General features: G+C 40.4%; 1 protein-coding gene across 2 annotated transcripts in view; it reads left to right on the plus strand.

Annotated features, from left to right (window-relative positions):
- LOC107662310 (protein crumbs homolog 2-like) overlaps positions 1-12,787 on the plus strand; it is a 17,992-nt gene extending 5,205 nt beyond the window's left edge. The window contains exons 2-13 of one of the 2 annotated variants that reach the window (XM_016452299.1): positions 5,561-6,220; positions 6,546-6,741; positions 6,969-7,108; positions 7,192-7,362; positions 7,587-7,700; positions 7,775-8,749; positions 9,027-9,607; positions 9,702-9,867; positions 10,041-10,911; positions 11,212-11,328; positions 11,437-11,563; positions 11,692-12,787. In XM_016452299.1, the coding sequence (XP_016307785.1) occupies positions 5,561-6,220; positions 6,546-6,741; positions 6,969-7,108; positions 7,192-7,362; positions 7,587-7,700; positions 7,775-8,749; positions 9,027-9,607; positions 9,702-9,867; positions 10,041-10,911; positions 11,212-11,328; positions 11,437-11,563; positions 11,692-11,913 (4,340 nt within the window). In that variant the 3' untranslated portion in view covers positions 11,914-12,787. Of the gene's footprint in view, positions 1-5,560; positions 6,221-6,545; positions 6,742-6,968; positions 7,109-7,191; positions 7,363-7,586; positions 7,701-7,774; positions 8,750-9,026; positions 9,608-9,701; positions 9,868-10,040; positions 10,912-11,211; positions 11,329-11,436; positions 11,564-11,666 lie in introns of both variants that reach the window. The other variant, XM_016452305.1, reaches the window with a different exon arrangement.
- Positions 12,788-13,068: the final 281 nt, after the last annotated feature.

The raw sequence follows: 13,068 nt of genomic DNA on the forward strand, positions 1-13,068 counted from the left end.
GGCAGCTGTGGTTGCCGGAATTTTACCGTAAAAAATACGGTAGCAACATTTTAGGTTTTACGGTTTTAACTTAAATTTACAGTTAAATACCGTAATTTCATTAACTGAAATAATGTTAATATACCAACCTATTGAAGTACTGAAATCTGTTTTGTATCTTTGTAATACACGGATAACCACCAAATGCAGATGGTGATGAGAAAGTCACATGATGAACCAAAGCCCATCACAAGCAGCTTTTAAATAATAACATATATAGAAGGTGCACAGTGTCATTCACACAAACACTAAACACCATCATGGTAATAAACATGAAACTGAAATAATGCAATAAACATTTTTTTAACAACATTAGATGTAACATAAAACCCTAATATACAAAACTGATAAGAAAAAAACTAAGAAGAAACATAGTTATTTCAACAAAAAAACATCAAATATGAAATGTAACGCAGGGAATTCTGGAAATGTCAATTTACGGTTATTCACTGTAAATTATACAGTCTTTTTCACTTCCAAAAATGGTATACTACCGTAAAATTACATGTAATGTCCAATAGAGTTTTTCACCGTATATAGTAGGGGAATTTACCGTTAACCATTTAACACCATTTTTACTGTAGCATTTTTACAGTCTTTTACCGTTAAATTCACGGTCATTTTTTACAGTGTACATACAGTATATAAACAAACTGAAATAAACATTAATAAAAAAAATATAGGGAAAATATAAGGAAAAATTACAAAAACAAAATTATTAAAGCTTTAAAATACATATGCAAAATATAAAAATAAAAACTAATTAAAAAACAAAGCTATAATAGTATTTATAATATAATTTATACTAAAATAACTCTGGTGTGTTATTGTTGCTAATTTTTTTTTTACTTAAAAAGCTTGAAGACACACATAGAGATGTGTTTCCCCACCTGACCCCTCTAAAACAATCTGTAACCCCTTTAAATTGTAAAACTAACCTGTCAAGCCCCCTCACAGCAGGGAGTAAGACCCAAGCAGGGATGATTGACAGTGATGTACACAAAAGGGGAGGAGTTTCGCTTGATTGACAGCCAGTATCAGTGCTCTAGCTCTTAGAACAGAACCTGCATGGCAAACATTCTTCCAGTGGTCTCGCACAGATAACCTTAAACACTGACACACACATGGAGAAAGACGTAGTGCTCAAGACGGATGTCAGGAGAATGTCTCTGTCAGCCGTGGGATGCCAGAGACTCGGATCTCTGTGAAACCTCAGTGTTAAAGTCTGGATAATCAGATCCACTACAGCATGTCTCCACCTGGAGCCTAAATGTGTCACATTTGGTTGCTGTCCACATTCCAGCAAGATCACAGTTAAGAATATGTGTAAGAATGGGACATGACCAGATGAAAAGGTGACAAGCTGTTATTGTTGGCAGTCTGATATAGTAGCAGCAATGTAGTGGATATTATATATACAATTATTCAAAACATTTGGGGTTGGTCTCTTGTACTCACCAAGGCTGAATTTAATTAATACAATACAGTAAAAACAGTAATATTGTGAAATATTATTACAAATTAAAATAACTGATTTGTATTTTAATACATTTTGAAATTTTATTTATTCCTGTGATGTAAAGCTGCATTTTCAGCATCATTACTCCAGTCTTCAGTGTCACATGATCCTTCAGAAATCATTCTAATATAATGATTTGCTGCTCAAGAAACATTTCTTTTTATCATCAATGTTGAAAACAGTTGTGCAGCTTAATATTTTCATGGAAACTGTTTTTTTTTTTTTTTTCAGGATTCTTTGGTCAATAGAGATTTAAAAAGAACCACATTTAATAATAAATAAAGGTATTTTGTAACATCATAAATGTCTTTACTGCCACTTTTGATCTAGAATGCATTCTTGGTGAATAAAAGTAATGATAAAAATGATAATGGTTAATAATTATTAATATCTATTGTCTTTAATTGTTATATTTTTAATATACAATAATATATATACATGGAATGACATGAAGAAACAGAACAAACTGAGACAGACTAAATCCAGAAGAACTGTGGCAACATCTCCTGAGACGTTGTCACAGTTCTTCTGGATTTAGTCTGTCTCAGTTTGTTCTGTTTCTTCACGTCATTCCAGACAGACTGGATGATGATCAGATCAGATATTTGTGTGGAGCACTGGCTGCTGTCAGACTCCTTGTGCAAACAAAAATCTCGCTGGATTATTACAATTAATGGCAAAATGAATGTTTGGAAATATAAACTGACAGTTCCTACTGACACACTACAGCAAAAGATAGAAATAACTGACTTAAAACCATTTTAAGTTTATATAAATACTAGTGTTCTAATAATTTTGGCCACCACTATATAGTGTCCTAACTAGCAGTTTTTATATCTAACGCATGGCTATGCTAATGAAAAATAGCCACTTTCTGTAATCTCTTTAAGATAAAGTGGCAGAAGACTGTAAGGTAACAAATGCTGGCTTAGTAGTGTAGACTAACCTAAAGCTGTCCTGTTTTACACCACCACTCTGAGAAGATTACGGTCAGCTCAGTACGTGAAGACACTGGCCTACTTGCTCTCTCTAACGGTACGCACATCTAATAGACTTTAAATAGTCTATTCACTGGCTGTAAAAGACAGAAAGAGTAAAACATTCATTCTAAACTGAATGGTGATGATATTCAAGGTGTCCAGAAATACTCTGAAAGTCACTGAGTGTTTAAGCACACGTTTGTGTGAGAGAATATAAGCTAAATGAGGTACAGACAGTGTAATCCACTTTAATTTTCTGTAAACAAGCCACACAATATACAGGTTAACAGAGAGCACAGCAGAAAGCAGATAATCAGTGTCCTTCAGTTACAGGAAGGAGAGAATTTGAGGGAGATAAAGTAAAAAAAAAAAAAAAACTAGAGAAGTCACTTCATTTATGTGTGCCGACTGGATGATTGTGATTGACATCATTATGTGTCATCTGGATCAGTGACCGTTCATGTCTATGACAGTGTGAGCTGGTAAATCTTCTTTACTTATCAGACTATACTGACAGGAAATGACAGGAGTATTAAAGAGATCCAAGACAGTGAGAACGACAGAAAATAAATGGAAAGGAGGAAAGAGAGGAGGTGGATCTGGGGTCACAGATGTCAGCATCTCTTCGTCTCAGGGCCAAATTAGCTTAGAAGTAACTATGGAAACTGAGACCCACTGCAGTGGACACTTGCTGGGTCAGTCTGCGTGGAGCTCGTTTTCCCAGGCCGGGGGTGGGGAATGAATGCTTGTGTGGGTGTCAGACGTATCTGCATCCTACACAGTTTATTGACACATACTAAAATCAAAGTATTTTTAAAACTGATTTTGAGGTTTTGGTCCACATTCTTGCATGAACAGGAGAAAATAATGTCCGTATGGGAGGGAAGAAGCAATTACTCTTAACTTCCACTTCTCTGCATGTTTGTTTTGTTTGCTTTAAGATCATTGTGTAAGCCACATGTCCATTCTAAGATCAATGTGAGTGCTTTCACACTAAGAGTAGTGTGTAAGCTTTCAGCTGTGTTGTGTAAGAACAGTATGTGTGTTCTGAGACCGATAAGATGTTTCTGTTCTAAAAGTAACATGTCCATGCTGATTAAAGTGTCTGGGCAAACACATTGGGTCCAAAAGTCTGAAACTGAAAATAAGGTATCAGACTTTTGTGGGGGGTTGCAGCTACAAATACTATACCAGGGTATAGTATAGTCTGGTATAGTCTTAAAATAAGACTATACCAGGGAACTGCAACAAACAGTTGTTTTTAAGCAACTACCAAAACACATTAGCAGCTACGGATTACACCCATGCAACCAGTTAAAAAAATGAAATAATGAATATTTTTTTCAAGATAATCAAGATATTTTATTTTGATATTTTGGCTTTTGGCTTTTGGAAGTCTTCCAAAGTCTTGGAAGTCTTGTCGCAGACTTTCACCCAAGTCTGCGACAAGGGTGAAATAATATAATCAATATTGATAGCATGGTGAAACGTTTCCCGTTTTAATGTGACCTTCATGTAACAAAAAAAGTTTAAGAATCAAGTTTTACCATTGTGGGGACATTTGGTTCCAACAATCATAGTAAAAGCTGACAGACACACTTCTAACTATATACCCCCCTTCAGTGCTTCACCTTATTTCCACAAAACACTGCTCCATTCCTGCTACACTGCCCTGCTAAACACTCAACGCTCAACATGTGCACACGGACAGATACACACACACACACACACACACACAGCACCTCATTCCTTCTGCCCATGCATTAATATCTTCCGCCTGAATGAATATTTGGGACGAAGGTCTGATCAAAGCGACATTGAGGGGGCCAGGGCAGCAAAGTGGTTTAGAGAAGGTGGGGGAGTGGAGTTTAGGGGGACGAGGGGCCCCACAAGGGTTAAGGATGGGTGGGCCACATTAATGGATCCAAGTTGGACGCGCGGTGGGGGATGAGGGTCGAGGTCATGCAGATAACAGGAATTTGGAATGACTCAAAGAGCTCTCATGCGATTGGCCGATTTGTACGAGAAAATCCCCATGAATGCTCTATACCACACTCATAAGCACAGACAAAATATTTGACTTGCAATACTCACAAACAGATAAGATCACAACTTACAGGGGACCTCTCAAATTTGATCTTTTAGTTCAAGGTCTGAAGTACATTTTTAAAGACTTGTTAGGACTGAGAAATCTCACAAATAATCAACTTCACAGATGGGCTTGGTATTTGTAATGCTGACTTTGAAGAGATTCTCTCTCTTTATTCCTCAGGCTCAGTCAGTCTTACCCAGGATTAAGGATTGGGATCAACAGCCTGTTATTAACTGATGTCAGTCTTATCTATGTCTCAGATGGTACATGTCTGCTATCATAGTAATATATTACAACAGAATCTTTAAATTATTATAAAGAAAACGAGTAGTGCACAGAACTCACAATCACTATGTTAGAGTGATACAATGTGGTTGCTGGGTTGTTATACTTTGCAAAGTGGCTGCTAGACAGTTGCTTACTGGCCCAAACAAAGGAACCCGCCTCCAAGTTTCTATGACATTGTGGTCCCTAGATATGTTTTAGATTGTCTGTTTTATTGTAAAGGCAAATAAGCAACTATCATGTGTCTGTTTGCCTAAAAAAATTGTGGGACACTTCTCAACAAGCACACAAATGTGCAGGATGTTTAATACTTGGGTTTAGGGGGCTTGTTCAGATCCCTAAGCCAAAGTATGTTCCAAGATTAAACACTTGAGCAAGCACCACAAATAATAACATGAAAAAATGACAACTGGAATTCACATTGGGTTACCCCAGATGTACCCAATCCTGGTCCTTGAGATCAACTTTCCTGCAAAGTTTAAACCCAATACCTGAATCAGCCGATTAAGATCTTCAGGAACACAGGCGCAGGGTTGGAACTGAACTCTGCAAGTAGGTAGATCTTGAAGAGCAGGATTGGGCACCCTTGGGTTTCCCCATTGGAGAAATGCATCACTAAGAGTTACTTTATCTCTCTTTCTCCAGGTATATTCTGTTCCGGTTCATCTGACATGTGTGCATCTTCACCCTGTCAAAATGGGGCGACATGTGTGGATACAATGGACGACTATGTGTGTTTGTGTTCACGGGAAGGAGTGCGGTACACTGGGAGGGACTGTGATGAGCTGTACAATGCTTGTGTGTTTGCTGAATGTGAAGGGTGTGAGACTGAACTTGGCACGGAGCACTACACCTGTCCAGAGGACTTCAACGAGTGTGAAAGTGGACCATGTGTAGGTGTCCTCTCTGAGTGTGTAGATGAGCTCAATGGCTACAAATGTCTGTGCCCACCTGGTTTCGGAGGAGAAGACTGCAGTCATCGTATCACAGACTGTATTGATGAACCCTGCCTCAACAATGGCACTTGTAGACGGATAGTGGACAGATTTGAATGCACCTGTTCACAAGGTTTTCATGGTGAGACCTGTGAAGAGAATGTGGATGATTGTGATTCACATCCTTGTCAAAACGGTGCAATCTGTGTGGATGGCACCAACAAGTATCACTGCTTCTGTGTACCTGGATACCAAGGACACAACTGTGAGATTGACATAAACGAGTGTGCATCACGACCTTGTTGGAACAATGGAACTTGTATTAATGGAAAAGACCAGTACCTGTGTGAATGTCTGCTGGGATATACAGGTAATCTGTGTGGGTGTGTGAACTTGTAAGTTTCGCCATCTTGTAACTGTATTATTAACAGTCTAAAGCATTTGTGCTCAATCCCACTCCTGACAGGCCAAGGTTCTGCAAAGTATAGCTCCAACATACTTACCTCGAAGTTTCTAGTAATCCAAAAGACCTTGACTGGCTGGTTGAAATGTGTTTAATTAGGGTTGGAACCAAAATCTGCAGGATTATGGCCCTCCAGAAGCAGGATTGGGCACTCCTGGTCTACAAGGATATTCACACTGACAACAATTGGCAAATCATTGTTAGTCATGTATTGTGTTCTAAATCTCTGTAGGAGTAAACTGTGAGATGGAGATCGATGAATGCGAGTCAAATCCTTGCCAAAATGGAGCCACCTGTCATGACCTAGTGGGGCTGTACACCTGTGACTGTGTGCAGGGGTTTGAAGGTTCCGACTGTGAAATTAATGTTGATGAATGTGAGAGTGATCCATGTCAGAATGGAGGAATCTGCTACGACCTCATCGATAGGTAAGGGAACTAAGGAATTATGGGAATGCCCGAGTCATGCAGATGGCATATCCAGCACTGCCCACTGTTTCATCACTTACTCACTTTGTTAAAAATATATCTTCCTGTCTAAGTAGTTGGGCATTGGACAGAAAAAGCTGCAATGCAGACCTGATTGTATGTTGATCATTAAATGCATAAGACTATACATGGACTGACTGTCTGATTTGTTGTGTGTTTGTATGCAGTTATAAGTGTGAATGTGAAGGCACTGGGTTTATGGGAGACCACTGTGAGGAGGATATTCCAGAGTGTGCATCACATCCTTGCCAACATGAAGCAACTTGTCTAGAGGGCATCAACCACTACAATTGTACCTGTTGGCCAGGTAGCTCTCCTTTATCCAAAAATTGCACTCATGTCTTTAATCTAACTTTGCAAAAATCATAAATGATGTTGACGTGTGTATAGGTTTTGAAGGGGATAACTGTGAGGTGGATATAGATGAATGTGCTGACACTCCCTGTGAGAATGATGGTGAATGTTTTGAGAAGTCAAAACCAGAACACTGGGAAACAGACTGGGAGTTCACCTACGCCACAGCTGCAGGTTACATTTGTCAGTGCCAACCAGGATACACAGGTACTGGCAATATAAAAACAGTATGGTAAAACAACAGATCATACAACAATACATCCAACAGTACAACAGCTTTCATTTTAAAAACTTGTTCCAGAGTTGAGCCTAACTATGTTGTAGCCCAATATGTGATGGGTGGTCAAGGTTACTCAAATATTGATGCAATGTTTTACTTGAAAAGAGCATTGCCATGCTGTTTATTTGTTTTGTTTGTTTGTTCTCCCCAGGAGAGAACTGCTCAGTCAACATAAACGAGTGTGTATCTGAGCCATGTCACAATGGAGGAAGCTGTGAGGATCTGGTAAACGGATACAAATGTGTATGCCCGGAGGGGTTTGCAGGTTGGTGTTTGCATGTGGGAAAGAGTTTGCATGTGTTTTTGTTTGTATTGTTAACTTTGTTATGTCTTTCTCAGGTGTAGAGTGCGAGGTTAACATAGATGAGTGTGAGAGCGCCCCCTGCCTGAATGGAGGTGTATGTGAAGATGGAGTGGCTGAATATAAATGCCATTGTGCAGAAGCTGAGGAAGGTCTCTTGCCATGGGGAGGACCACAATGCATTGTGCAGCTGCTTGGTTGCATTGACCATCCATGTCAAAATGGCGCCACCTGCTTGCCATGGTTGAATGGAGAGCACGGACATACTTGTTTTTGTCCACCTGGATTTTATGATGACGTATGTTCAACACCAACCACATTCTCCTTCTCCTCACCAAAGTTCTTTCTTATTGAAGTTCCACCACTCGAGCGCAGAAAGAGAGACATAGAAGAACAGGAACAGCCCCTGGGTGTCCGCCTACGCTTCCGCACCACACTGCCTGATATGCTGCTGTTCTTTCGTGGCAATGCTGAGTTCTTCCTCTCTCTGGAGATTGTTGGGGGTCAGCTGCGTGCCAAGGCGATATCAAAGGAGGGAGGGTCGCTGGAGGCAAAATTACCAGGGCTTGTAAGTGATGGAGATTGGCATGAGGCAGTGGTGAACATTGATGGATGGGATCAGGATATCAGACTTGTACTGCAAGTTAAAGTTCCAGGCTGTGGCAATCAAGCATGCAAAGTTGAACACAAGCTACCAGATGGTCAAGAAAGTTTCTTGCACAGTGACAGCCTCACAAAGTTATATGTAGGTGGAGTACCAGAGGAGTACATGGAGCTAACCTTAAGTGGTCATGGCTTTTTGGGTTGTATGGAGGACCTACAGGTGGATGGCCATACTGTTCTGCCGCATGATCTTGGAGATGAAGAGGTGAGCGTAGAGTTGGGCTGTATAAAGACGGAATGGTGCGAGGTGGACCCAAATCCCTGCTCTCAACAAGGGCACTGCGTCGACCTCTGGACAGGCTACCGCTGTGACTGTTATAGACCTCACTATGGCCATGACTGCAGCCAAGGTATGCATACACATATGCTCATAAACTCAAACACTTTTCTTGTGGTAATGCTTAGAGCTGGGGCATTAAACTCTGGTGCTGGAGGGCCATTTTTATGCTAAGTTTAGCTCTAACCCTTCTCAAACACCTGAACAAACTAATCAAGATGGGGGTTGGACAAAACCTCTGGAGAACAGTGGCCCTCCAGGACTGGAGTTGTGGTGTAGGGGAACTTATATAATAATAAATAAAACATTGTCATGCTTGACTTTTTTCTCTATTTCTCTTTCTTCCACAGATTTCTCCTTTTGGACATTCGGTCATGAGGACTCTACTAGCTATCTTGCATTTGTACTGCTGTCTGATATTGGCAGGAACTTTAGTGTGTCATTCTTCCTACGATCTCTTAAATCAAGTGGATTATTATTTCAGCTATGTAGGGCAGGTCATCAGCGGACAGAGGAGGATGATCCTTATTTTACCATGTACTTGGAAATGGGACGAGTACGGGTGACCTCTGTGGTGGGGTCACCCATCCTATCATCACCAGTGTTTGTCTGTAATGGAGAGAAACAACTGCTTCAGATAGACATACAGGAAGGTCAGGTGTTCTTTAGCCATGGTGGATTGCGCTACGGGCTTGGCTCTCTGCCTGACTTGGAAGTCCTGGAGGGAGACCTGGTGTATGTTGGTGGGTTTCCAAATGAAGAGGGTGCAGCTGATTGGGGGGGTCATTTTAAGGGCTGCCTGCAGGACCTGAGACTAGACGATCTGCATCTGGATGTGGAAGTCTGGAATAGTACCCTCAGTGAGACTCTATTTATCTCCAGTGATGCAAAAAACGTGCTTCCTGGATGCATAAGTGATGACATATGCAAGGTATGTGGACACAAATGTTGCTTTTATCCCATTAGATCCATTTAAATTGATCATTACAGCTGGAAAAAGCTGATGCTGTGTTTCTGGTTTGCAGGTGGAGCCTTGCTTAAATGGTGGAGAGTGCATAGTCACATGGAATGACTTTACTTGTTTCTGTCCATGGAATTTCACTGGAAAGACATGTGAAACTTGGGTTTGGTGTGTCAGCGACCCGTGCGTAAATGGTGGACGCTGCATGGATCTGTTGGATGGTTTTGAGTGTATGCTTATATTAAACATCCAATTGATATTTAACAGTTTCCTAAAGGTCCTATTAGCAAAATAATTAATTCAGAAATATAATGTGTAAAGGTCGATAATCATGTAGTAAAAATAAATGTGTATAAAAAAACAGTAAATGGATATTATAAGAAGACTTTTTTTGTTTTTACAGGCATTGCTAATGCGACTTTTGACAACACACCCTTACACTACAGTGCTAAGGGATCTCTAGTTTACCCGGTGACCAACGTGACCATGGATCTCCGTACAAGGCAGGAAAATGCCGTATTACTTCGTGCATGGAGAGGGGCGGAGCTTCTACTGATTGGTCTTGTGGATTCAGCCATTCATGTGGAGCTCCAAACCGAGAACAGCGTGGAACCAGTAATATTCTCTGGACAGAGACAGATTGCAGATGGAAACTGGCATCACCTGCTGGTTGCCATGGCCAGTCCAGAACGTGATGCATCGCAGTGGTTCATTTTGGTGGATGACATCATCGATGGTAGCAGTGCACCGGAACTTGCTGGTAGTTTAAGTTTTCTTAAAGATTTGTCAAGTGAAGTTGCACTGGCAGAGACGTACACAGGATGTCTAGGCGCTGTCAGAGTGGGTGAGGTTTACCTTCCATTTGTAGACAATGCCAAATCACCCCAAACATCGCGGTTTTGGCGACGACATGATGAGCGTGTGCGCATAGGCTGCTTTGGTGCTCCAGTGTGCCGCTCTCATCCCTGCAGACGTGGTGGTACGTGTGTGGATCTCTTCAATACATTTGGCTGCCAGTGCTCATCAGGCTGGGAAGGGATCACCTGCGAGAAAGAAACAGACGAGTGTGTCTCAGGACCCTGTCTTCATGGCAAGTGCAAAGACAAGTTTAATGGGTTTGACTGCTTGTGTCACCCAGGATATGCTGGACCTACATGTTCAGAAAACATAGACGACTGCAAAGGATCAAAGTGTAAGAATGGGGGAACCTGTGTGGATGGAGTTAATGACTTCTCCTGTATCTGTCCACCTAAGTACAGCGGAACACGTTGTCAGTGAGTTCCTACAGATCACACACACTGATGCCTAGACTTGACTCAGTGGTAACTTACAATACATATGCCTTTCAACAGAGAACAGGGGTAATAATGTGGCCTTCAGAAAGACAACTGCAAACCTGGTTGCAATTGTAAATGCCAATTGAAAAAAATATCAGATAATTGACTATTAATGTTTTCAAATCTCCCACTTTCTTTCACATAACAGTTATTTCTTGTTACTGGAGTTTGAATGAACCAGTGAGACTGAAGTTTTGGGGGTTTATCCATTTGTTTGTTTGTGTTCTTGTGCATCAGGTATAACTACCCTCCTCTAAAGTGTGAACTGGATGTTGAATGTGAAAATGATGGCGTTTGTTATGACACTCAATGGGGGGCAAACTGCACCTGCCCTCCAGGATTCACAGGAGACAGGTGGAATTAACACTTACATCACTGTCCATTAGAAATAAATTGAATATACAAATATATTAATATAATGACTAAGTGCATATGTATTTGTGTACATATTTATTTCCACAGATGTGAGAAAGAAATTGATGAGTGTGCATCTAGCCCATGTCTAAACGGTGGATCGTGTCTGGATCGGCTGAACCGGTTTCAGTGTTTGTGTCCAGCAGGATTCAGTGGCCAATTCTGTGAAACAAATGTAAGTAAACACTGAGTAAAATAATACGCATGCAATTTAGGAGCGGAAATGAGAATGCAAACTAGTACAGTAGTGCTGAGTGTTTTTTTTTACCTGCCAACAGTAACAATTTGAATCGCTCTCTGCAGAAACAAGCTCAGCAAGAACATATACCATGGTTGGCAATAGCGGTTCCATTGGCATGTGGCTGTATCCTTTTGGTGGCCATTGGACTCATTTTTATGTTGATGACAGCACGCAGGAAGCGGCAATCTGAAGGAACTTATTCCCCAAGCCATCAGGAGATTGCTGGTGCACGCCTGGAGATGGATAGCATGCTGAAAGTACCACCTGAAGAGCGACTAATTTGAACACACAAACAGATGTCGATAAAGGGGCTCTAATATTATCTGTGAGACTCTGGAACTACACTGGAACTTTCCAAGACCTTGTGGTATTACGGAGCCACAGTGAGAAGCAAGTGCTACATCAAACAAGCAACCTGAAGAAAAACATGAAGGCATTAAATATGGTTGATCTTTTGTGGAGACCTAAAACTTTGGAATTTAACCAGCAACTCTCTCAAGTGTAGTTGAACTTGAACTTGGTGATTATTTACCTCATGGCATTGTATGCCGGAAAGGCTTTGACAAATACTTCAAAAAGACAGAAATAAGAGTTCACATGCATCCCACAGCATGTAAAATCTTTAACCAGTCCCTCTCAAAGATAAGCACTATAGTGCTAATGAAGGAGTGAGCAACATTTTGAAAAAAGAAAAAGAAAAAAAAATCACAGCATTTGAATGTACAAGGTATGTCTGTAGCAAGACTGTTAACTAGCTACTATTCCTGCTGTAGGCTACACTGGATATGATAATCAACACTGAGGAATGTGGCTTCATATTCATGCCGATGTGAACAATTAGCCATATATTAGCATTTTCAAGAGTGGAAAACAACTGGAACTAGTTACCCTTTTAAAGTAATGCATTTTCTTAAAAGAAAAACTGGGCCTTGCTGCTTTGCGTAATTCATTGCATTGTTGCGTTCACATTGCGTCAGAATTACCCTAATTATGCGCTCCCGAATACTAAAAACTATTCACGTCTTTGCTGAACGCACAATCACAAGTTTGTAGGAAATAACAACAAACCTTTGAATTTTGAACAGAAAAACAGCTCTGGCTTTATTTGACTGTTGTTACATCATGTATAAACAACCAAAAAGACTACAAGTAATGCTAGTTATGTAGCAATCTCAGCACACCTTTGTCTGAATGCTATTTTATTTTAGCCAATAATCTGCACTTCCAGTATTTAATATGTGACCCTGGACCACAAAACCAGTCATAAGGGTCAATTTTCTGAAATTGAGATTTATACATCATCTGAACGCTGAATAAATAAGCTTTCCATTGATGTATGGTTTGTTAGGATAGGACAATATTCGGCTGAGATACAACTATTTGAAAATCTGGAATCTGAGGGTGCAAAAAAAATCTAAATATTGAGAAAATCATCTTTA

Source organism: Sinocyclocheilus anshuiensis, unplaced genomic scaffold (genome assembly GCF_001515605.1).
Source record: "Sinocyclocheilus anshuiensis isolate Anshui unplaced genomic scaffold, SAMN03320099.WGS_v1.1 scaffold457, whole genome shotgun sequence".
NCBI lineage: Eukaryota > Metazoa > Chordata > Actinopteri > Cypriniformes > Cyprinidae > Sinocyclocheilus > Sinocyclocheilus anshuiensis.